At 40.1% G+C, this 25736-nt stretch overlaps 1 protein-coding gene across 1 annotated transcript in view; it reads right to left on the minus strand.

Moving 5' to 3' along the window:
- LOC112984832 (chloride channel protein D-like) overlaps positions 1–25736 on the minus strand; it is an 89524-nt gene that overhangs the window by 40424 nt on the left and 23364 nt on the right. The window contains exons 9-12 of the mRNA XM_064507563.1: positions 25362–25465; positions 24681–24852; positions 22812–22983; positions 5292–5458 (exon numbers count right to left, since the gene is read on the minus strand). Coding sequence (XP_064363633.1) covers positions 5292–5458; positions 22812–22983; positions 24681–24852; positions 25362–25465 — 615 coding nt within the window. The remainder of the gene's footprint in view (positions 1–5291; positions 5459–22811; positions 22984–24680; positions 24853–25361; positions 25466–25736) is intronic.

The raw sequence follows: 25736 nt of genomic DNA on the forward strand, positions 1-25736 counted from the left end.
GACCAAAGCAATATAATAAAAAGGGGCACACCTGAAACAGACCTGTGGCTCCCTTGCAAGCCCCTCGTATTCCCAGATAGCCTCCCTCTTTCTGTCTTACAAGAATATTTATATTAATACTTTTATTTTTAAATATGTTTACATGTGACTAAACGTAGGTTTACATGTGACTTTTTTTCTAAGAGACATTATTCAAACTTGAAAACTGTAATCACTTTATATTAAATTTGAAATTCTGTGTGAACTTTAACATTAAAAAACTTGGAGAAAACAGCATCTCTGAAGATTAAGGCTGAAAAGGCCCAACGGTTCATTTTTTGTAGACCACTATGTCACTGAGTGTGGTTTTTCACCCAAATCCTGTAAAGGAAGATAAGTAGATCTCCTGCGAACTACAAAGCTAAATAGCCTTATTCATCACCCCCCGTCAGATAGCAAAAAGTACATCAAAAATGTTAAGTATTCAGGTTAATATACAGCAGTAACTGTGTCTGGCTGGAAGTTCACCTTTCATTTACACTCACATTAAGAAAACCTTTTTCACACAGATTCACGTCTACTAAATGTTCACCTTTTTTTAGGAACAGTTCAGGGCAATTTGAAACCAAGCACTGTCTGAAGGCCTGAGCACTGTCAAACAGTCTCATGTTGGCCCCTTTCCAGATAAATAATCATGTGGGAGACAGACTGGACTTTCCCACAGATTTCTGTGGGAGCTGGGGCAGGGCAGCAGGGTATGATAAGGCCTTTCACTCACCCATGTTAGCACCACCAATCCCATGTTAAAAACCAGGCAAAGCCGCACTACTGCTCTTCAGCGCATGTAGAGCTGCATCTGGCTCTGCCATAGTATTTTTGTCAGCAGGCCAATACTGCAGTTTACAGCTTCATACAGTTGCTTCTCAGGTAATAGAATCATACTAAATTTAAAACCCCAGCATAGAAGAATAGGCAAAAAGGGACTAAAAATCATTCTTTGTAGTGTCTGTATAAGTCTGACGCAGAGGCTACTTAGATCCCAAATATAATTTTAATAAATCTCACCCACATCTCAACACCTCCCCTCCATCATTTCTGTAGCAGCCAGGGTTCTCCCCAACAAAGTGTGGCCTTGTTACAGAAGCTCCCCTTTTCCTTTGTGCAGCCAGAACAGGATCCAGCTTCTACCGCAGACACTCTACAAAAGATGGGCTGGATGCCCTCTGATGTGAAAACGTTGCCAAGTCCACCCCCTAATGATGTCTCTCAGGATGAAAGCTAAGCAGCCATGAAATACACTGGCTTTTAAAAGAGGCTAGGTGGGATGCACCATGTGCATCGTGGTAAGTTCTCTTTGAATGAACACTTCTGTCAGCAGAATGAGTAAGGAATCTCTGAGTTTAGTTGTTACTGGTTTGGGCCCAAACCAAAAAAACACCCCCTAAGCCTGATGATTTTCAAAATCCAAAGCCTCATCTAAAAAAGTTTGCTGATTACCCCAATTCTTATAACAGGCCAAACCAGGACCTTGGATCCCAAATAACCCTCAAACTTGGGTTGGCTCAAATTCTGGATCCAGTGTCTGCGGTATGGGCTAAGGGAAAACTAAAGGGAGAAAGAAAAAAAAAATCATCCTTACTCCATTGATCTTTAATACACGGCCACCTCTGATACACTTAAAAAAAGCTATATAATGAGACCACTATAATATATATTCCAGCCAAAATTCTTGGCTCCCCAAACCAGCTTTATATGGCATGCAGTACAGAAACACCCAGGAGACACTATAAGAACTTTGACAAGGCTAATATTAAGCTAGAACAAAACAGAACTACTGGCACCAGATCCACTCAGCTCTTAAGTAAACTTGTCCCATTAAAAAGTAGCCTCTAAGATATTTTCTCTCTGAAGTGCATAGTAGCTTATAAAAAGCAGGAAGAGTTGCCAAGTCGTAGATGTGTTCAAGTACTCCTTACCCTCATTAAAGAACATTCCCTGGCAGCTAGGAGCTTTGCGTGTTCCAGTGAACCAGATTTTATAAGGGGGGGTGTTTTCAGTGGCATGCAATGTAGCTGGAAATCATGGTGCACCATAGCAGCTATGTACTAGATACAGCTGTGTTTGGAGCCTTATCATCCAGGGCACAGAATACAACAGACAGGATGATCAACGAGGTTCAAAGAAATAATGAGCATTAAGAAAACAAAACAAGTCTCTCTGCCCCATGGGAAAAAAGGCGACAAAAGATGTCAGTGTCTAAATAGGAACTAGGTAGTGAAATATCACTGAGGACTTAAGTCTCACTTCCACTGATTTCTCATATAACAGATGGTACTTACAGAGATGTCTTCATAACAACCACATACGTAATTCAGCTTCTTAATGTACCTGCTTATTTCTGTAGGAGTTTGGTGTTAAATTCTTTGGAGGATCTGGACCTTAATTCCCCCTTATTAATTTAAAGCCTACTTTCTCTTCTCAGTTCAGTGTTTCAGTTGAGTAACTTCAGTCTGGGGAAATAATCCAGCCCTAGAAGAAGAATCAGCTAGATGGTCTAATACAGAGGGTCTTTTAATCTTTAACATGAAGAATTGTGAAAGAGAACATCCACAATGTCTCTCTTGCAGTGTGAGTGCTGAGGACCTAAAAATGTATGTTCTCTCAAGTTTCTCACTTTTCCTCCATGCTACCAATCAGGCACTGTTTTGCAAAGGCTTTTCAGTTTCAGTTGAAGAAGGATCTCAATTAATGTGGAATTTCTGTGACTTTTAAGCAAGCTGTTAGTCATCTAAGTCTTTCACTCTGCATACACAGCTATACAATTTATCACCTGTTTATAAGCACATGGTAGTTACCGGTTACTACATAGCTGACCTTATTCTCTGTTATGATTTGAGGAATCTAACAATGCACAATTTATACATTTTGTGAGCTTATGAAACTGCTAATATCATTGAACATAAAGGATGTAGAACCTGTGTCACCTATGTTTTGCCAGAGCGGAGATAATGTGAAGTTGAAAGCTCTCAGTCAAGCTATGGCAACCAGGGCAAAAGGATGGCCAGTGCAAAATGACATCTCGGTACAGGAATAAAAGAACAGAAGTACTCCAAAAATGCAACAAATAAGTTGAATTTAAAACCAACAGAGCCTTAGATACTCAGAGGAATCACTTCAAGATAAAAGACAGACGAGGAAACCAGACAGACAGATTCTCACAGCATCTTGTTTAAATGCAGAACCAGTCAAAGAGAAAACAAATGAGAAAACTCTGGGGGACTCTGCAGGGAAAATACATGAGAAGAAAAGTCATGGCCAGGCACCTTTCTGTAAAATTCTGACTCAAGTTTCAAGGATGCTCAGAAGTGATGAGGAAACTGAGATAAGGAAATAGGTACAGAGACTTTTTTTTCCCCCCCCCCAAGTTCCCTTGTCTTAACCTGTATAGTTCTGTGCTAGGCAAAGTAAGAGCAGCTTGGCTTGGAATGCTCACAAAGGCTGCATCTTCATCTCATAATTTCCTTCAAATGCCTTTTAGGAGGCAAATTATAAATCCAGAGTCCCCTTAAGTCAATATTCAGGGTTTGGGGATGGCAAACTACAAGACAGACTAATCCTGAGGAGGCCTGGGGAGGTCTAATGAGGCTGAATTGTAAGACTTCATTTCTTTGAGAGGATAACAAGGCAATGGAGCATCCAAGAAGCGTGCCAGAGAGTCCAGCCATGGACCAGTGTCACAGCCAATTCAGTGTCTAAGAAGATTTTGACTAAAATGTGGCAACCTGAAACATATCCAGCTATAAAATCTTTACCAAGTTGTGATACTATCTTTTTTGCTTTATTTAAAAGAGTATCAGTATATTCCATGACCAACTTATCCAGAAACTTTCTTTAATGATCCTGGAGAAGAAAGGGAAAGGAGTGGGAGGGAAATGAGATTTTATACACACACACACTTATTATACACACACACATATATTCATCCTTCAAGCGAACAGGATCTCACTCTGAACCAGGAAAGTAGCTATAATTCTTTCCATGGACTTGTCATCTAATCAGAATACTGAGGGAAACTTTATGGCTTCTTCCCCTGTTTTATCTGCCATGCTTCATGTAGAAGACATCCATAATACCACAGATTGTTTTTATTTCCTCCTACCACATTGCTGGCTCTTTTGTCAAACACAGCTAGGTTATGCCCAGCATGCAGTGTGCTTGCTAAAAACTTTCAGATATGGCTACATTTGGAAGAAAGTTATAAAGCGTGGACAGAACAAGTCACCAATATTTTTATTCTTCTAAAGGGTTATCTGAAGATATGAGATTCTCTAGTAGACCATAATACTGGGAGAAATGTCAGCTGAAGGGTCCTACAAATAGCTTTGGTCATGAAGGTATACTATCCAAATATGCCTCAGAGAAAAGGAAAAGTATTTCTGTGGTCAATAAATAAATTCATTTTTCCTTCTATTTCTTCACAACATTACCTACTTCATTCCCAGAGAATGTCTTAAAGAATAAGCATTACAGAAAATTATTTTATAGAAGATAACAGTATAGTTCTCACTATCTACATATGATAAAAAATAGGGAAATAAAATTTTATGCTCTTACAGTACTTACATTTAGGGGAGAAATTGGTTCTTATGTGTCAATTTCTAGTCATAAATGCCCACTAACAGACGGAAATTTCAGATAACTAGCTCTCACACTGGAAGTTTCACAGTACAGGTTGAACAAATCTTACCTGATTTTAGTCTCCCTCTATGGTCAGTAGAGGCACTTCCAGAAGACAATTCATTCCACCTACCTTAAACTGCTATTCTTGGACGGGAGGAGTCACTGTCTGAATTTGTACATCTTACTCTACTGAATACTAAACTAGTCGTCGAGGATCTGGGAAAGGCAAATTCCACTATAAAGGACTCAACAAACTCTTTTGTAGATCCTATGCTCTGCTCACAAGCAAGCCACAGAAAATCACAGGTGTCTGAAAAAACCTCTGCTAGATTTCCCATGAGACCAATTGCACTAGACAAACACCATCTAACTAGACAATTTATACATTTTAGAGCACTTATGGTTTTCAGGAATCTGGTGGCAGTGGTAAATTAGATTCTACTGTAAACTCTAAGAGACAGGGAGTCTCTTTTGTTTTATTTGTACAGCAGGTCACACTGTGGGGTCTTTGTCCCGGTTAGGGTCTCCTTTTACTCCTTTGTCTTTCAGAGCTCCAGGTCACAGAGGACCCACACAATCTGGGTGCAGAACATGACACAAAGTTTAAACATCAGCAGCATAAGAGGTCTCACCATTTTTTCCTGTGACAAACAAAAGGCTCCACGTCCAAGTAGGGAATGCATTTCAGCTTCAGGAGGGAACTGTATAAGGATGCATTAAACAAGTCACCAACCATCTTGGCCACCATGACAGCTAGCATTATCAGTAGCAAGGACTGGACATCGTTTGTGATCTCTACCTAAGGAGAAAAGAGAACAAAAGACTTTCCATTTTTTCATATACCTGGAGACAATGGCAAAGGTTGCATAGGACTACCTACTTCTTTCACGGGAGGGTTAAGGTTAGAGGGAACCGGAAGCAATTCAGTAATCGTTACTCCACTGAAAGTAGAAGGGAGCTCCTCCTCTTTTCCGAGGGTTAGGTAATCAATCAACACTTCCACCAAAGTGCCTTGGCTGATGCAGTGACAGCTCCCCCTCCCGTTTCCATCAGCCTTAAGCACTACACTTACATTAAAATTCACATCTGATTCCTGTATTTCAGGTGGCTTGTGATAATTGTGCAGTATCTGAAGAGAGTAAGTAGAGATGGAGTAGCCAGATTGTTTTAAATAGCTTGGCACTGTGACAAATATTAAAAAATGCAAACAAATCCAAATATTTTTCTTTCTTGCTGAGCTCAGGAGATACAAAATTGTTTTCCCATACTACAGCTTCCTGACAGAACAAGCTCCTTGTACAAACATCATCTTGAAAGATGCCAGAAAAGGGGAAAAGAAGCTTTCAACACAAGTCCAGCTAAGCCAGCAGGATCATCACACAGTTAACGAACTGAAAAACACTCAGCAGTAAAAGACATGGTAGAAACATCCCTTTCCCTGTGATAATGAACCTATGACTGTTACATTGCAACAAATATCTCACTTAAAACATCCTTACCTAAGTGTACTTACACTTTCTCCCTACACAGTGAGGGAATGGTCAGACAACTGGCAAGGTATTTGGCGTGTTTTAAGAATTTATTCCCTTTCAGCTATTAGTTCTCACCATTGCACTTGAGATACCATACTGCTAGTTCACTACAACACACAGGTAAACTGGATTCACTTGATTTACTACTGCAGATGTTAAACAGCTATGGTGCAGTAACTTAACAAAGCACACCAATACAATTGCCTTGGAGTAAAGAATTCAAAGTGAATCATCACACACAAAGGAGAGAGTAATGTGAATGCACTTAATACAATTTATGCCCAGCTCACAATCAACTCAAGTATTTTTACTGGTGAAAATGACTGCACAGAAATATTCTTTTTAATACTACTTTTTATCCAAACTGCTATCTCCACTTCCCATTATTTCCCCTACCATTGCAACCTATAAAAAAGGAATATACATTAGCAATTATCGTGGTATTAAACATGCAAACTTGCTTCCTAAAACTGAGACGCTTTTGCTGAGAAACTTTTTTCCAATTTAGATAAAGTGAATTACAGCATGATATTACCATTTAATAGACCTCATTAATTAGAGATTGTTAAGTACTCCAAGAAGCCACCTTCAAGAATGCCAATAAACACATTTCTGCCTAATAAGCATCCAGGGTTTATACTTTCAGCCTAGTTCTGTCTCACTCCTGTGTTCTGAGTGATAACATCAAGGATGATTTAAAGTGTATCCCAACAAGGGACTCATATGGTAAGTTCAACTCTGTATGACAGGGTCATGTGACTGTCCTTTCTGCTTGGACATAGTTAAGGACTTCTAATACCTCCACAGCATTCTTTGAATGTCTTTTTAAACCTAGTATTTGACTGTTTTATTTAAAACACCAATAACATGTCAGTTGAAAGGCAAACAGCAACTGTGGGATTTTAAGAATTGCTTCATCATATCTGCCACAATTCATTCACACAGATGGAGGCTCCTTTATTGTGGATTCCTCTAAAGGTTATTTTTAAACTATCTTGCCATGGGAACTCTTTTGGAATAAACCAAGCATTAAAAAAAAATTAAAAAAACACTCTAAAAAGCCAGAAAGACACTCTAAAACGCTAACTTTAAAAACTCTTAAGCTGAAAACACTCTAAAGTGATTGCTTTAAGCCATAGAGAAATAATCTCCCCCAAAACACAGTGAGATCTTGCTCATTCAGTTGTCTAGACACCATCACTACTGTTCCAAAATTCAGTAGAAACCCTCTGAACATGATAAAGAACTGATTAAGGACTTGAGAATTCAAGCCATATGCCTCTCTTTTCTTCCAGCTGCAGGAAGCTAAGTGTCCAGCAAATTAGACATCTGCCAAAACTGAAAAAAAGAATAGGCTATAGTGAAGGCCAGCCCAAGGAAAAGGCAAAATCAGGTAGACTACAGGAGGCAGCAAGCAGACGTGATTGCCTACTTTGTCGAGAGCACAAGGGCATGCCTGGTGCCATAGGAGCAGCTGGGACGTGACGGGTGGCAGCACCGTCTGCTAATCTCGGAAGCAGCAGCTGTGATCCTCCCCAGAACAGCAAGAACCAGAAGTCTGGCTTTGCAGGGCTCTCCCTTCTTGCTTTTCATCCCATTTTCTCCCTTCCTCCTACCCGCCTGTCCTCTAGCAGGAACAGCCAAGCTGGCCTGGCCATCCCCTCCTCATTTATTTTCCCGAACATTCAGTAGTTTTACATCTGCTGTTGAAAAACTTGGAGCCTTGTGCTGATTCTGCCACAGCTGCAGGGCTCCTGCGTGTCGCAATCTGAGGGAATGGTTCTTCCCTACAGCGGAGCATTGCACGTTTGCAAAGCAAACACTCAGAGCGAGTGCCTCTGGGTTCGGCACCGGACTTCACCTCCTCGAAGAGTTAGTGCCACTGAGCAACAATGCTGTTTATCTTTGGCAAGCTAGTATGGTTGAGGTCATTAAAGAAAGACATGTTAAAAGCATTTCAAGCAATACCTTTTTTTAAAAATATATATATATGTGTGTGTGTGTGTGTGTGTGTGCGCGCGCGCATGTGTGTGTGTATATATATACACACACACACACACGCGCACGCGCACACACACACACACACACACATATATATATATAAATATAAAGAAAATTGAAGCTTTGGCCAAAATACAGCTTTCCCGGATTCTCAGCATAGAAGGAAACTAGAAAGTCAGCTTCTGTAATACAAAATTTTTTTGGAAACAGGCAATACTAAAGCAAAAACATAAGACAAAGCTGCAGACAACTTAGAAATCAATGATACATTTGAAGTATGAATATGAAGAACAGATAAAATAATTTAAAAATTTTCAAGAAAACTTTCCATGAAAATTTAACCCATTATGTGGACTTAAGGTGAAAGTGTAGACTAATTACAGATCAAATTACTTGTGACACTCTGCCTAAAGCAAAGGTTTTATGAAAAATGAACTTGATTCCACATACAAGTATTTGCAGGGCTAGAGAAACTATTGTTACCTACTTACTGGGGGTTTTTAAGTTGCAAGAGAATATTTATTAGCAAGAAAAGCATACTTAATACAAGAATTAACCTCAGAGATCAACTCTGGTTCCAAACGCTGGGGAAGGGAATCACAACAAAGAAAGAATCACACACAAAAGGTGCGGTTACTCATGTAGTAAGAGGGAAATACAGGGATAATCCTGCCACTTATAGCACAGAGGGAAAAAATGATTTCATCAAAACCTACCAAAAACCTATATCTAAAAACTAAGTCCATTAATGACAAGGATGATAGCAAAGCAGAAGCAAAGTCTTCCCTAGTATATCTTGATAAAAATGAAGAAAGCACAAATTAGTCTACAAAAACTGTCATATATTCCAGTGATCTTATATAACTGCATGCACACTCACAAAAACACGCATAGACACACACACACACACACACAAGTGCACTTCATAATGCTTTACTAGTATTCCCTGTTTAGAGAAGGGCCATCTGCTCCCTGCCGAGCAAGACAAAGTGCAGAGCCCCAGGACTCGTCTACAAGAGGAAGCCGGTGCGCAGTGAGCTTGGGTGTGAATTTACAGCATATTAGCTACTCTGCACTAACTGCCCATTTGGGTACTCTTGGCGCATAGCGAGTAAAAAACAACATACTTCACTTTCCAAAAGGAGCCAGCTAACTCGCACAAAAACACCCTCAAAGCTAACTCACACAAAAGCACTTTTAGTAGCTACCAGAAGCATCCACCCAGGGAATTAGTGCCAAGTAACTAACACGTTGTAAATTCACGCTGGAGCTCCCTGCATACTAATTCTCCCAGCAGACAGGCCGTTATAAGTCCAGAGCTACAGCCAAGCAAGCCCAGCCCCAGCCCAGCACCATTAGGAGCCCATGTGGTCCAGCGCTGGAAGATTATACAGCCTCTCCTTTAAAAATATCTATCTGTTCAAGACAATGCCAAAAGAATTTAAGAAAGGAACAAAGTCTATAGGGTATGACAGAGAGAGAGATAAAATAAAGGTGATACAAGCAAAGAAAGGAAGGGGGAAGTTGGGGGCAGGCACCGAACACCTACAGCTCTTCAGTCATTAAACATGATGTTTCATTTATTGATATTCATTCCAAACCTGCATTTTAGGGCCTGCTCTTTAGGATGCAATTTAATTTCTGTGTACATTGCCAAATTTTTCCCTTTTGATCTTACGGGTGTAGCAGGCTGTGCCAAAAAATTCTCCGCCTAGGGCACCAGTCTATCCAAAGCCAGCAGCGCTAATAGATGCTGGAAGCACTCGGCGCTGACACTTCATACATCAGCAGCTCAGTAAATTTCACCCATTTTTTTGATGTTCTCTCTATATACAAAATACCGAAAAATATCATTCACACACACACAGAGAGAGAGAGAGAGAGAGAGAGAGAGAGAGAGAGAGAGAGAGAGAGAGAGAGAGAGAGAGGGGGGGGGGAGAGAGAGAGAGAGAGAGAGACCACAATTAATTTATTAGCCAAGTTATTCAAACCTCTCCAAATATCTGCTTTGTCACCGGCGGCACTTTTCAACAACCCCCATGGTCCTGAGTTTCTCAGGCCTCCACATCATTATAATCTATTAGCCACCTTCATGTTACCTCTGTTTTATTATATAACACATAATTATGCATTTCATTAAGAGCATCACCAGGCCTGGCACATAAAAGAGAGAAGGGCAGCTGCCCAGGAAATTCAAAAAGATGCAGTTTACTTAAAGCTCGCTGTTAAAAACCCTCCCCCACTTTTCAATCAAATTGTGGTTAACATGTTTCAAAGGTTTTACTCAGGCTCAGAGAACACAGTCCTAACAACCTCATTAGAGGCAAGGCTGCTGATACCGCGAATATTCCCTGAACCACTGACATTGCCAATAATGTAAAGAAAAAGATCGTTAGCCAGCTACATGATGAAAATCAATTTTCTTTCTCCTAGGGAAAAATCACTTAGCAAAAGAGCTCTCTTGCTATTTACAGCCTTAAACAGCAAACACAGAAGAGAGAGCCTATCCAAAAAAAAAAAAAAGATCCTGAACAAACAAACAAAAGACAAAACCTACTTCCCTCCCATGACATAAAGACCATCATCCTTGGTAGATGCAATTTCTCCAAAAGAAATATTTTTCCATTCTTCACAGGTTTGCACACACCTACTGAAAGGTCTGGAATTTGGAAACATATTTGGGAAAAAACAAGCAGCTGTTGGACAAAGGTACAAGAAAGTATGTCTGAAAGTCAGAAAAAGGGGAGAGGAGCAGCAGAGCATGAAGTCCCCGAGACTGCCAACCAAAACTCATAGTTTCAAAGTTAAGGCTGTACTTGGCACGTAGCACCAGCACTGAACATTGTCTCCTGGTCTCCATGCCAGTGGATTTTGTGGAGGAATATACACTTTCCCAGGAAAGCACCTTTCATGTCTCACAAACATAACCAGAACTTCCCCCATTTGAAATTTATGCTACTATTGGTTAAACACACTGAGAAAAATGTCATTCACAATCAACAGAACATTTCCAAAGGGTGGAGAGCTTGTAGCCAGCAGAAAACTTCTGATCATTTGTTTCTTGCTCAGGAGCAAATGCCAGCAAGGTTGTAAGCTGATCACTTGACATATAGAAGGGGAGGAGAGAACAATTCCCTTTTTACAGGATGGAAAGTTATTCATACAGCTTTCTGTACACTTACTGTACAGACTCTGTACACTTACTGTACTGTACTTTCTGAACACTTACTGTATTACGAATAGGTGTCTATGGAAATAATGTCTCACAGAATTAAGTTATGCTTATTATCACAGCCATTTCATAAACAAGGTAGATTTGCATTTGAATTTCTTTAGTCTCTGGATTAGGATCTGCTGGCACTTAGTAACCTGTGCATTAAGCACTTGAGTCATTTTAGTTCCCACCTAATAATGTCCTAACAAAGCCGTGAATTGAAATGCCACTATCATTGTCAATCTTCCGCTATTTTCATCTGTGATTATGCCAAAAGAGGCACCTTCTACAAGTATTGATCCAGCTGAATACTCCCTCCCTGAACTTGCATTAATCTCTCTCTTTAAAGCTAAGTGAAAAAACATTCCTTTCCTGTGCACTTCACCTCTAAAGAAATCCGTTAAAATCCTAGGACTATATCCATTAATTCAACTTGCTTTACTTTATCTCCTTATCACTCATCACCATCATAGTTGGAAATTTTTGGAGAAGTGGGATGCTGCAATACAGTAAACATAAATCTCTTAAAAAGACATGATTATCATGCTACCCCTGAAAAATTAAGCATTCAAGTTCCTCACACTGCTGAAAATTATTATTCCTTAAAGCCTCAGGCACACGAAGCTGTGCATCACGCTCTACGAAGGGAGGCACACCCAGAGCAGGTTCGCTGCGGGGACTTCCTGTCAGATCCCAAGTGCCAGGAGAATTGCACAATTCGCGGGATTCTTCCTTGCCTTCGTAACCCTGTTCCAGAGCACAACCCGCATTAACTATTCCAGGCCATTAATACGAGTAGGCAGCCTCTCACGCCCTAGAGCTCAACTACTTCCAAGGAAGAACACAAACAAATATCGTAGCACAGGGTACCATTTTTTTTTTTTTCTTTTAAAGTAAAGTAGTTCTAATTAATCACACTCATGTACCAGTTTTCATATTGGCTCTTAATTCATTTTAAATTGTAACGTTTAGTAAGATATAGTCCCCATTTTCTGTGATGGAGATTTAAATATTTCTGTGAGTTTTTCCTGAAGCCAATCAGCATTTTATTGATGATTTACTTTAAAAAAAAAACAGAGTAATTTTTTATAATTCCAAGACCCCATATAGCAGTAGGAGATTTCTAAAGAGAATATATAAATATCCAGTACAGCTAAATAATCTCTGGAAACATATCAAAGTCCTTTGAGTGTCAGTCCTTGGGAACTTGGTTGAAGGATGCTAAGCAAAGTGGAAGTGTTTGATTTGTTGTTTCAGTCCCCCGAGGCCTATAAATACACCTATTTTGACAGGCTGTGGCAACGGATGCAATGATATAGGAAATGATATAGGTGATAGCAGAGCCTCTTGCCAAGATCCCCTGGAAAGATATCTATCAGTGATTTTTTTGTAATCTGGCTCTTTACCTTAGGTATGTAGTAGACATCAAACCCTGAAAGGAGGTTTCAAAGCTGTCTAAATCTGTGTCTCAGAAAGGTAACACCAATGCATGCTGCATCAAGTGAACCTACCATTAATAAATACACCATTTTTGTATGTACACTGCTGAATATGCCTGAACATTCAGCAGGCTCACATATTAACCGATTCAAAACAAGCAATGTCCTGTATAGTAACCCAGCTAATCAACCTTGCACTTTTCTAACCCACAGTATTGCAGAAGTCTTTAAATTATTATTTATGAGCCTTTTTTAAATACAAAAGACAGCTGGAATGAACCTCTGCCAGATGTAAGCAATGCTAAAGCCACCAGCTCTAGAATGCTTTAACTCTAATGGTCTCGACTCCCGGGGTCCAGAAACGGCTGGAGAGGAAAAAGCCTCATGATTACAGACAGCTGCAAAGCAGACTGTGGATTTGTGGATCCCTCTGCACTATTTCATAAATGCTCTTTGCCACAGGCCGCAAACTTCATTGCAACTTTAACTTCAGGAGGAAATGTCAGAACAGAGTACTTAGAAAAGCTTGTTGTTCTCAAAAACTAGCACAGGTATTAACTGAGCCTTCAGTTTCTTAAGGAAGTGCATTATGAAATCTGAGGTCCTGAAAGCTTTCCTCACTCCCTTCTGCAAGAGAACAGTTTCACTTATTTCATTTGCCAGACAGGCTACTGCCAAAAAACACGCAGTGCTCTTTTCCTAGTTGGAGTAAATTCAACAGAAAACAGTAGGACTTAATATATGTAATAGTTTGTTGTTTATGCATTGTTGCTCCAATTTGGGGATTTTTAGGGATTTATTTTATTAATTTGGGATTAATTTATTTATTTGGGGATTCATTTGTATAAAACTAGAGTCAGTACAACACTACTATGCATCTCCCCTTCTTTGTAAAAAAGGTGACATCCCTTACAATCAGATTCTGGAATAACTTTAAAAATACTTTTCAAACACACTGGGTTCCTCCTGACAGGTAGTGTAAGCAGAGTGAACAATTACTGTATTATGAATACCTATACACTTGGAGATTTTGAAAAATTGCTTTGACTGGGATTTAAACCTAGTCTCTTCATTAAATTAAAAAAAATAAAAAATAAAAAGACAGCCAGCCAACTGAGTAACAGAAAATTAGGTCCTGTCAAAACAACTTCTTTGAACCATCTCAGGTGTAATCAAAAATGTTAAGTGAGCCCTAAAGTATTTAAGTGTGACAGGCTGATGCATTAGACAGTACAGCACTGCGAAGAACTTGCTGAATGAGTTTCTAAATAACTGAACACTTCCTCTGCCTGCTTTGAAGGAAAACATGATGCGAAAAATCTTGAATACTAAGTTTGTCCCAGTTTCTACAAAAGAGTTACTCTTTTTATAGTTTACCAGTAAAATCATGTGGAAAATCAACCACGAGTCATTCTTTGAGGACATTTAAATGAAGAATCTGGCTGCTTGGAGAATCCTGATCAAAATTAAATCCAGTGTTGAGTAACCCTGCAGTAAGTCTGGAGCAATTGCACTGAATTATTTTAAGTGTCTATGATGTTACATTGGTGTAGAGGAGAGAGGAATTTGAAGCTCAGTGCAGGCTAGGCACACACCCCATCTTGCCCTTTTGGCAAGGCTCCATAGCAGGTGCCTTGCTAACTAGTAGCACAAGAAATGCTTCATGATCCACCACAAATATGTACTCATTCTACAGCAAGGGCCAAAATCTTCACTCCTCTACGCTGCTGTAACACTGTAGACATTACTTATACATGACCTGTTTTCCAGTCCCTATTACTTACTTGCGCAGGAATGGCTCTTCCTACAGGCAGCTGTGTTGCTTATCGCTCTCTCTCCAGAGCACGGAGCGATGCTGGCCCCAGGAGTCCCATTTCCCTTTAACGCCCTTCCGTCCTGAGCAAGCTAGAGGAAGGCATGATCTGAGTTCGCTTAAGATCTGTGCTGCCAAAGTGCACCATAAGGATGCATTAATTTTTTTACAGTCCTTTCTTTCCCTTTTCTTTGTCTGCTCCCTCTCAAGTGTTGAATGCCCTCTGCTAAGCATGGAGGAGGAAGGGAAAAAGCAAGGCACGAGCCTTCCACACAACTTCTCTTTTCTCTGAAAAAGGTCAGCTTCTAGCAGGGAAGAACACAAGAACAGCTGTACCAGGACAGATCCCAATTTCACACTTTCCCTGGCAGTGGTCCATCGTAGATGCCTAACGAAGAGCAGATGATGGGATAAGTGGTATAACCGGACTAATCTGATGTCCGTCTTCTAGGGATTTAGGATTTGCAGCACCAGGCAACTCCATTTTCAGCTCTCTCTACAGTTGTGCAACTTCCTCCTTTCTAAAGCCAGGCCCTGCTCCTTTCGCCTAGCTCACCTGCCACTGCAGAAGTCACAAGTGGACAACAGCCTGGGTGGCCACTGCTGGTATGGGATTTTTTAGAGGAGCATGAAAACGGCTCAGATCTGCCTCTGCAAGCTTGACTGTGACACATCCATCAGGCACCCAAGAGTCTTTTCATCTTCACGTTTTCGTATTTTGAAATGAAAGAAGGGCTGTCTTTAGGACAGGTCCCCCTGGCTATGGTTTTTGCCTCTCTTTTATGCAACACTTCTACTTTTCCACATGCTTTCACAGCTTCCCCTTGGTGCCTGCCTTGCTTCCAACACGGCATAGCTCACCAGGACCCACTGCCACCAGCAGGTGTGTCTCAGGCCCAGCCTCTTTCTTCTTCAAAAAACCCAAGCAAAACACTGAAACTACAACAACAAATTATATTCTGCCCTTTCCAGGCAGAAAGAAGCACATAGCCCTCTTTCTGGACCTACAGTAGGAGCCTGTTTCCCACTGATAGACCTTGCTCAGCTGAGCAGCTGCCAAGTTGTATAATCACTTGATCCTGTTTCAGCTGGGTCCAGTAATCAAACAGGGACTTCTGGCCCCAAGCCCCCATTCATTAGATACCCGGTTACATGAGGTTTTTAATTTCAGATGATAATAAACCCCTCAGGCTGGGGGGAAGAGAGAGAGAGAGAGAGACAGACTTATTGTGGCAGCTTTTGTCCTAGAGATAAACCATTTTCTCAAAATTTAGAAAAAATACTTTTGGCAACATTCTGAAGGCTTGAAAGTTAAAAATAAGACAAAACTTAATGGTTTCAGATGCTTTTCGTGACAATGTAACTGCAAAATGTCTTTAATTTGGAAACAAATTAAATTTGGGAAAGAATTAGTACATAAAACAGCGCGATTGCATTTTTTAATTTGAAAAAAATTAAAAACAGATAAGATACTGTGAATTAAAAATAACTTCTGCACATTAAATTCTCATGAACTTTCATTAAGGCTTGTATTACATGTCCCAAATGTACAATTGTATGTTGTAATACACCAGATCACTTTATAAACAAAATACCTTTAAAGCTACCATAAGTTAGAGCCAGAAAAGTGACTATACAAAAATGTTATCTTCTCACATTACAACTTCATTTCCGATGTGTGTATTTAGAACAGAGACACAGTCTCAGTTTCAGTATTTTAGATGCACAACTGAACTTTCTAAAAGTTCAAAGCCAATTGAATCTATGTATAATTCAGAGTCATGCCTGTTTATTTTACTGATAAAAACCTGGTGCCAAAGCTGAAATAGCTATATTAGAGATAAAGCTGGATTCTCTCCTAATTTGTGGATTACCTACAGAATAACTAACTGTCCTATGGCTGAAGAAGTCTTTAAGGATGATGAATGACTAAATCAGAGGGGACTTGTTCTGATTTTCTTGGGCTGAGTTCACAAGGCTACCATCCAGAAAAAAAAGAGTGTTCTGTTCTCTTTTTCCCTACTAGCACACATTTTTTAGGGAATGTTCCAGTGGCTTGACAAATTGTTTATTATCCCTACAGAGCAGTATTTCTTAGGTCAAACCCCCAAAAGCTTTGATTTAGAGTGCTATTGTGGCCTCTCAGGAGCATTTTAGCTTGGCTATGGGTCGGACTCTCGGATTAAACTACGTCTCCCATGATGCACCATGAATTTCCCCCCCTTCCTGGAACATGCTACAGGAGTCTCTCTAGCGTTTCATGGGAAGTATTTCATTTTTTAGGAGAAATGCTAACATGAAACAAAGCTCACAGTGTAACATTTTCAGATTTTTTCTTCGTTATTTTTGGTTTTCAGATGGCTGGCTTTTTTTTTTTTTTTTTTTTTTTTTGAAAAGTCCAAAGTTTTTGCAAGAAAAAAATTCCCAAAACGTGACTTTCAGTCAAAAATAGATTAGAAGGGCAATTTTGAAATCATTCTAACCAGTGTTACACCGAAAAAACATGGTACTGCAAACTTCTGTGTTTATAGTCACTCCTACCACAAAGCTAGACAGTAGAAACTTCTGCTGTATTTGACCACAAGAGGAACAAGAAATTTATGTCTTTCAGATCAGCCAATGGACCTGCTTGCTGGGATGCCAAAAATGGAAGACTGAGCCTTCACGAAAGCTCTTCTGATCGCACTTCCATGAACTGCGATCCTTGAGCTGACTGAGGTCTCACGCTCCCTATGGTGCTGGCTGTCGCGAAGGGAACCCCCCTCTCATCTGCCCATCAGGTGTTACACCATATTTTGGAAGACTGCTGAAAACAGCACTGATTTATTTTAAGACCAGGAGGACCGATTTAATCATTTAATTTGACATCTTGTACAATATCCTGAATTTCATGTAGTTATGGACTAAATAGCTCCCATTTTCCCAAGCATGCAGCAAGCACTGCAGCACCACAGCTCTGAGCCCCGCCGAGGCCAGCGAAGCTGCTCTTGCATTCGGGGAGAACATATGGGCACCTGCATGGGAGCCCAGCGTTGCACCAGTAGCCGTTTTGCACATTTAATTATTTACCCCCCCCCCCCCCCAAAAAAAAAAGTAAAGTAGGAGAAACTATGCAATTACAGAAAAGCATCTGCATTATAGCGGGGAGTTAAGGGTGTTTTAAAGCCAGCTTGTTTAGAAGGTATTTCTATTGTCCCCTTTTCTTACTAGGGCAAGAGACCAAGTAGGCTGAAAGCACATGAGCAAGGCTCACTTGCACACATTTGCGCTGAAGCCCCTCTGCCCCTCGAAGCCCCGCCAGCTCTGCAGGAGCATGTTACCTACCTGGCACAGGCCTCCCTGAACAACATCCCGCTCCTTTTGTGCCCGCTGCACCGCAGCCCCGGGGCAGTCACAAAACAGAGCAAACACGCAGACACAAACCCATGCGAGCAGCCCAACAAGCCAACTGTTCCCTGTGCGCTGTGAGCTCCCTCTGCCATGATACGCCCACAAAATATCACCCAAAAGAGCACAGTATTAATAATCTGCACAGGTGAGCAGGGAAATCCACAGAAGTGCTAGAAAGTATAGCTGGATATGGACCAAGAACCAAGCACAGCACTGGCAACGCAATCTGTGGCTCTCCAGCATCCCAGGGGAGGACAATGAAAATAACATGACCTAGCCACTTATGGCATGTTAAAAGGTACATCTATAGGGGCTTTTTTTCTTGCATCCCATTAGACTGTAAAAACTCCTAGAACCAACAGCCATTTAATCCAAATGCAATACATATCATAATTTTATTGCCTAACTGCCTAACTAATGTACAAATTATCCATTTTCACCTGTAAAGTAGATCTGTCATTCTTTTGATCAGCCCTCAGAAGAAAATTGATTTAAACCAAAGTGAATTCCTGGCTCCAATGGTCTCTTTAGAGCCAACACAAGCAATGGCACGAGCAGTCAGATTTGTTTCCCCTATTCTGTCTCCAGGCACTGCCTACCACCTATACGAGGCTGAAACATCCGCTTGACAAGAAAAGATTCAGAATTTTGACTTGTCGTTTTATTATTTTCAAAACTATCCTTTCGGTTTGTATCATCTACTGCAAATTGGAGATTGTTCAAAACACCGCATCTTGAATCCTCTAACCACTGAGCAACCCAGCTCTCCTGTGAAAACCTTGCACTGGATCCCAGGCAGACTTTACATTTTTTAAAAAAAATCTTGTGCTTACTTTTTTAATATCTTATATCACCATTCTTCCCTTCCGATAACCTCCCTCTAATCAGTTGGATCACATGGTCGCCTGTGTTATAATTTCACACTGTGTCTATAAAATAAGATGTGTCTGTCATATCTACTGTAAGTGCCCACAGCTGAAGCTCTGCCTAAATTTCTTGTAAAAGACCTTGAGGTTCCTGAGAGCTGCTCTCTCAAAGCAAGTGACAAGGGTAGCCACATAATTTGCAACAACACCTCCTGCCTGTAATTTGAGGTAAGCACATTTGGTCTGAAATAGAAGTACTAAAGAAATATGGAGAGAGGGGAGGGGTTAGGCTTTAACTGCTGAGACTCTAAGCATGTCAGAAGTATATATTACAACTGAGCTATCCATCTGAAGATGGCTATGGGATCTGGATTTTGCAGCAGTGCCTTCAAGGAATGGAGAGGAGAGGGATAGTGAGAGCTGGCTATAATACCTGCCCAAAGTGCTGAGGCTATACTTGGGAAATTCAGACTAAGAAGGAAGCTGTTGATTACATAGTGTATTAGCAGATAGCCTATATGCAAAAATATTTTTGAGATAAAATTAGATTATGCAAAAGATAATCATTCATTTTAATTTCTTCATGGAAATTGTGTAAAAAATAGACCATATTTCCTAACAATAGGACACCATTTCCTTACGGCGATGTAATTTATTATATATAATGCTCTACCAGTGTACCTTTCTCGATCTAGGCATCAGAGAGTGCAGTGAATGAACAAACCTCATGCATGACCCTTCATACTGCCTTGTAAACCAGCTGATTGTACAGACAGCTTGGTATTTCTGTCATATCACAGGAATGGACAGACACCCAAAAAAATTTTTAGATAATGCACTGAACCACCATCAGATGGTCAGTTTAATTCAGAACCAACATACTGCTCATCTGCACAAAGTGCTCACTGACGGCAGCCTCACCCTCCACTAGCAAGAGAATAAGGATAAAAGACAGTACCAGCAATGATTTAATCCCTATGCAGATTTTTCTGTGATCTATTTAACTTCCCCTTCCAAATCCTAAGGAATACTTTATTTTCTTTTTTATTGCACATCCATCAAAAGTCTGATATTTCAGTGCTCCACATTCAGAGGAGGGCTTTGAATCTGACAATATTCAGAATTAACTGCATTCACCCCTCCATCAGAAAAGTTTTCTTAGAGAAATAAGCTGGGCCAACAGAACTGATATAATGCTCTAATTCTGTTTGAACAGCACAAGCAGGAAAGGGGAGAGAGTCGTGGCTATTTTCCATTGTGTGTGAACAGAAAGGAAGACAACTCAGCGACAAAGGATCCAGATTGGTATAAATCAAGCTTCTTTATTTCCGCTGGCCACTGAACAGCTTGCACACAGAGGCACCATCAATACTGGACCAGAACACTAATTCTGTGCTAGCCCAGTGCCATACTTCCTCTGTAACGCTTGCAAGACCAATTGAGAGGTAAAAACATAAAAGGAATGATAAAAATACAGACTGCTCCTGAAACAAAAGGGCATTGTAGCAAGATGCTATTCCTCTTCCCCCCTCTAGAACATCCTGAGGCCAGCAAACTCGGGACACATGACACTCATAAAGCGTGAGAGACAGGAGGCTGTGGGAAGGCAAGTCCTACGGGCAGTCCTCCAACAAGCCAAGGAAAATGTCACCACATCGACTGTCTGCCGCAAAGAGCTGAGCAGGAGGGTCAAGTGTCAACATGGGGGGTAGAAAGAGGCAGCCAAGAAAGAAGAGGTGGGCAGATGCCTCTGGGGTCTGCCATGAGAAAAAAGAAAGCATTTAACAAACCTGTTCACTGCAAGTCCCATGTTCCTAACTGTTTCCAAATGGAAGGCTGTGTGAAAAGCCAAAACAAACATTCTCAATTCTTTTTGAACCCATCAGACAATATAGGAAAAATATGCACATTTTATGGTTTGAGGGCACAACCTTTTAATTATGTTTTTGCATTGTCATGTCCAAGACCTTTTTTCTCCTCAAAAATTAATATTTCCTCAAGCAATGAAGCTATTTATCTTGGATGAACATGAATTGAAACACAATCTCCCTCTGCAGAAAGAGGCGCAGAAGAGTTATGACACCTAGGGGAATTCAGAACACATTGCAATGCAGTCCTAATCATTTTTCTAGTGCTTTTTCCACTGATATTCGTTTAGCTCTCTTAATAGCTTCCAGCTATTGTTTTGCATGTGCTGTACACGCATGCTCAGAAAGGCACTTGCTAAAAACAAAACAAAACAAAACCCCCAAGCACAGGTAATGGGGAAGGCAGGGAGAAATTGAAGCAAATAAAATGTAGGCATTTTCTGCCTATTACATCTGAATGAAATAGAGTTCTGGCATGCAAGCCCAGCAAGTGTTCTGGCTCATAATAGCTTCTCACTTCCCTGCAGTGAAGCACAGCCTCATGGCCACAAAGCTAAGGAAGATGTCAATCAACTGATTTTGCCACTATGGATCTGTATTTGCAGCAAAACCTTAAAGTAACAGTCTGCAAATGATACTTAAATTAAAATGTATTGAGTCATTGCAAGAAAATGCAGGCCTACTTTGGAAGAGATACTATGGTTGATGGTAATTGGAGCTTTCAGAAAACTTACACATATTACTGTTTGGGAACAAACTCTCCCCCTTTGAAGTCTTACAGACTTGGTAGCTGGCCAGAAACCATACGGTATCTTCCAAAAGATGCATAATAGCAATAATATAAGCCAAAATACCAGAGTGCATTTGTACTTAATGGATAAGTACAAATATCAAAACAACACTGAAGGAGGAGTGTTTCCATAATCAATCTAATTACTATTTTACAGTAGACTAGTTCTTATGCACATACAACACCTTTCAAACTAAAATGTCAAAAAATGCTTCCAACACAATTTACACAGAATTGGGTTCATTTTAGTGACAGTCTGAGTGAGTGACGATAAACAGCTACTTTATCAAAGCACTGCGCAACAGTCTACTAGGAGGGAAAATCCTGGCTTGGTCACCCTGGATGAATTCTGACATCTGCAAAGATTCCAGTGATGATCTGGGCAAAAACAGCAAGGCAGCCAAGGCCTGGTTTAGTCATAAGTAAAATTTCCACACACAGCAACACTCATAGGACATGAATGCTCTACTTTTAAGGGCGAAAGTTTCAACCTGTGACCTCAAAATCGCTTCTATACCAATTGAGCCGAATTTCAGCTGAGGTTTACAACACACTATCCCCAGGTGTTGAAACCAGGGAAAACAAAGATCCTCCCCTCCAAAGATAACGTCCTTCCTTGTAACTCATTCAGCTTTAAACTTTAACTTTCAGAGGTCTGCTTGGAAAGCATTGTGGTGAAGGCAGCACAAGTGTGGAACATGTTGCAAGGGAATCTCAAAAACTTGAAATCTATGAGAGATTTACCAGAGGGACCTCAGAGGCCTCCCACTGCATCACTTGCCTGTAACGCTGCAAATCTCACACTTACTCCATCCAAAAGGCTGTATTCAACCCCAATATAAAAAGAAGCACTGCACAAGACCTTCAACACCCACCGAAGAGGCTTCACAAGCCAGTCAGATGTTATCATCTACTATTTTTTTTGTAATCCAGCGGAAACAGAGATACTGCATTCCTTGTTTGTAAACCAGTGATACCTTTATCAGTTCTGTAACCAAAATAATAATAATAATAAAGATACTCAGATTGCTCTGTCAAAGTGCTAATTCCAAACTTACACTTCACAAATAAAAAGTCCCAGAGAAAAAGTCTTCAGGCAAGTTAGAAACAGCTAAGCCAAGAAGCTGTTTCTCTGTGGTCCAATGTGTGTGGGACACCATCTGTGGTTCATTTAGCTGAAGCAGCAAAAGATCAACTCAACCTTGGCCACACAAATACCTGAAAACTAAACATACTTACCATTATAACAGTGAGGGAGATGGTTAGTCTTGACACACCGCTGAAAAAGGAGGCAGCTCCAATGGCAGCAAACAGACCTGGATCAATCCATGCTCCGTATTTATTAGTTTGAACATCAAAAATGGAAACAAGGATCAAACCAATTATCCTGCCATACAGGGCTCCTGTGTACCTGTATGCAAGAAGAAAAAGAGCACTCCTCTGGCCAGCCATACTGTTTTCTCGAAATGCTTCTAATAACCCGCTAATTCCAGATTTAATTTTGTCAGCTTCTGTAGCAACTCCTTTTCCAAAAAAAGCTCCAACATCTTTCCTTAGCATGAGCACTTACTTATTGCCAGTCACCAGCATGAAATTGCCAAATTTACTGTACTTTGTATGAATGTAAAGGGCTATCAGCATGTCTTTTTTAATGTTCTTCAAAGCCAAATGAGGACACACCTTACAGGAACACAGTTCAAAGCACAAGTTAGACATACCTGCTGGGATATGTCAAATAAAAAGCTTGCACTTTTATAGCTGTATGTAATTTCTTAAAATTAAATCTATCTGTGCCCTGTAACTTTGGCAAGTAGAATATTATAGCCATATAACACATGGGCAAAATGGAGTAATATATATTAAATGACCTGCCCAAAGCAAAGCAGGAATGAAGCTGTGAAGAGGACACAGGAGTCCTCAAACTGACCATACACTACGCTGAAGAGCAAAAACAAACTTAGCAGTCAGGCTTGCAATTGCTGGACTGAGACACAGTGTTCCATTCCTTCTGCAAGGAATTAAAGATCCAAGTCTCAGCCAGTAAACTGGATTTATATAGACATTCACCTTTCAGAAAAGGTAAATATATATATATATATATATATATATATATATATATATATATATATATATATATACACACACACACACATATATATACACACACACACACACGCACGCTATATATATACACACTATATATATGCATATATATATTTATATAGTGTGAGCATCCTCTTGCATCATTTCTCAACTTTTTTCCATTTATTCATGTAATTTTCATTTTTTTGATGGATGGAGTTCTGACAATTCTGGAATGATTACGAAAATTAGGTTACCAGTTCAGAAACATAAAGCTGGCTGACAGATTTGGCTATCAGTATCTCTTCAGCCAAGTATAGCATGTTCCAGCAATCACTGTGCATTAAAAGTTGATTTAGACATCACCTTGGGGAGGGTAGGAGGTGAAAGAAAGGGGATGCTCCGGGGCAGAGGAAAGGGAGAAGATTGTACACACAAATTTCTCCTTAGAATTATTTTGGTATTTGAATTGCATTATGCTGGATACCCACTCTCCAGCCATTATTCCTTGCCTGCTGAGCATTTTGGGATTCACGTAAAACCTCTCAACATTACTATAAGAGCTCTATCCTAGTCTACCACAGCTTTCTAAAAACTACACAAAAGACCTAACTGCAGTTTTCTCCAAAGTTCAGGGTGTTGATGTCCAAGATTAAGATTCAGGCTGTTCTGCGCATAAGAAACAGATGAAAAGTCTGGATCTGAATCTGTATTTCTACAGTTACAGAGATGGAGCCAGCAACCAAGACTCTTTCTGGGTCCCCAAAGGATTCAAACGATCTACACTTGGAAAGCATACAGTTTTGGCTATGGTCCTCCTACAACTATTCTCAGATGATTCCTCTTCGTTCTTTTCCACAATTTTAGCCTCTCTTTCCAACCAAATCATCCTGTTCCACCTATACAACCTCCTCCAAGCAATTATAGCTTTGCTATTGCCAAGCCTTCAGTTTACCGTTCACATTGTTGCTACTTCAGCACAGGTCTTTCATATAGGAAGCTCAAACCAAGATGGGCAAAGCTTACAGCATAGGAATAACCAGGCCACTCGCAACAGCAGAACCTGCAGTCCAACAGCTGAGGATGAAATAAAATGCCAAAGTAGTGCAGAGAGATGCGTATCCAAATTCACCAGGAGTCCCACGTTTAAAAAGATACGTGATTCCTTGCTTTCCATTTTCAACTAGAAGAGCAGCAGCTGCAGGACAGAGAAAGAGATACAAAACATTAAAAGGATCCCTTACAAAACCATGCAATGCATTAGTTCTCACATGCCTAAGTGTGACAAAAAGTATATAGATCACTTGGTTTAGGTTTACATGACAGGTTCAGCATCTGAGACTTTTTTTTTTTTTTTTTTTTTTTAAGGAAAAAAGTCCATTTGTTCTTTACAGTATGCTCTGTGTGACGTTAATCTTGATCTAAATGAGGAGAAACAGCAGTCATTTAAGCCAAAGAAAGGCAACTTCTTGACTTTTCGGTGTACTGGATCAGCAGGGCTCTTTCCCCCTTCCGTTCAGAGGTAATAATGCAGAAACTCCCCAGGATACTTGGCTGAAATATGGAATTCAGTTCTGATATATCCCTCAAACGGGAGCAGTATGCTATTTTGAAGAAAACCTATGTTATGAGTAAGTATATTTGGAGAGCATTTCAAGTTATATAAATTTAGTTGTCCCTAGGTATCATTCACATAGTTCTTCTTACCTTGATTAAAGGTTTGATTAGAATATCTGACTCCATCTGGTCCTATCCATGATGTGCTTGGCGAACAATTATATTCTGAAATTTCCCTCTTGAATTGCTCTATGCTTAAATATTAAAAGCAAAAAATCTATTAAATGAATGAATATAACTTACAATGCCTGTACAGAATGCGTCTGTTAGGTATAAATTTTACATACAAAGCCTACTTTCCCTTACATCTCCCAAGTAAATTTTTAATTAACTAATAAATCTAGTTTACTAGATTAGTATTTTAATTATTCTATTAAACTAATAAATCTGGTTCATTAATGCTCATGTTTCTCTGCATCAACCTCCTGCTGTTGAAAGCCCAAATTTACAAAATCAAGAATCACA

This window comes from Dromaius novaehollandiae, chromosome 2, assembly GCF_036370855.1.
Source record: "Dromaius novaehollandiae isolate bDroNov1 chromosome 2, bDroNov1.hap1, whole genome shotgun sequence".
NCBI lineage: Eukaryota > Metazoa > Chordata > Aves > Casuariiformes > Dromaiidae > Dromaius > Dromaius novaehollandiae.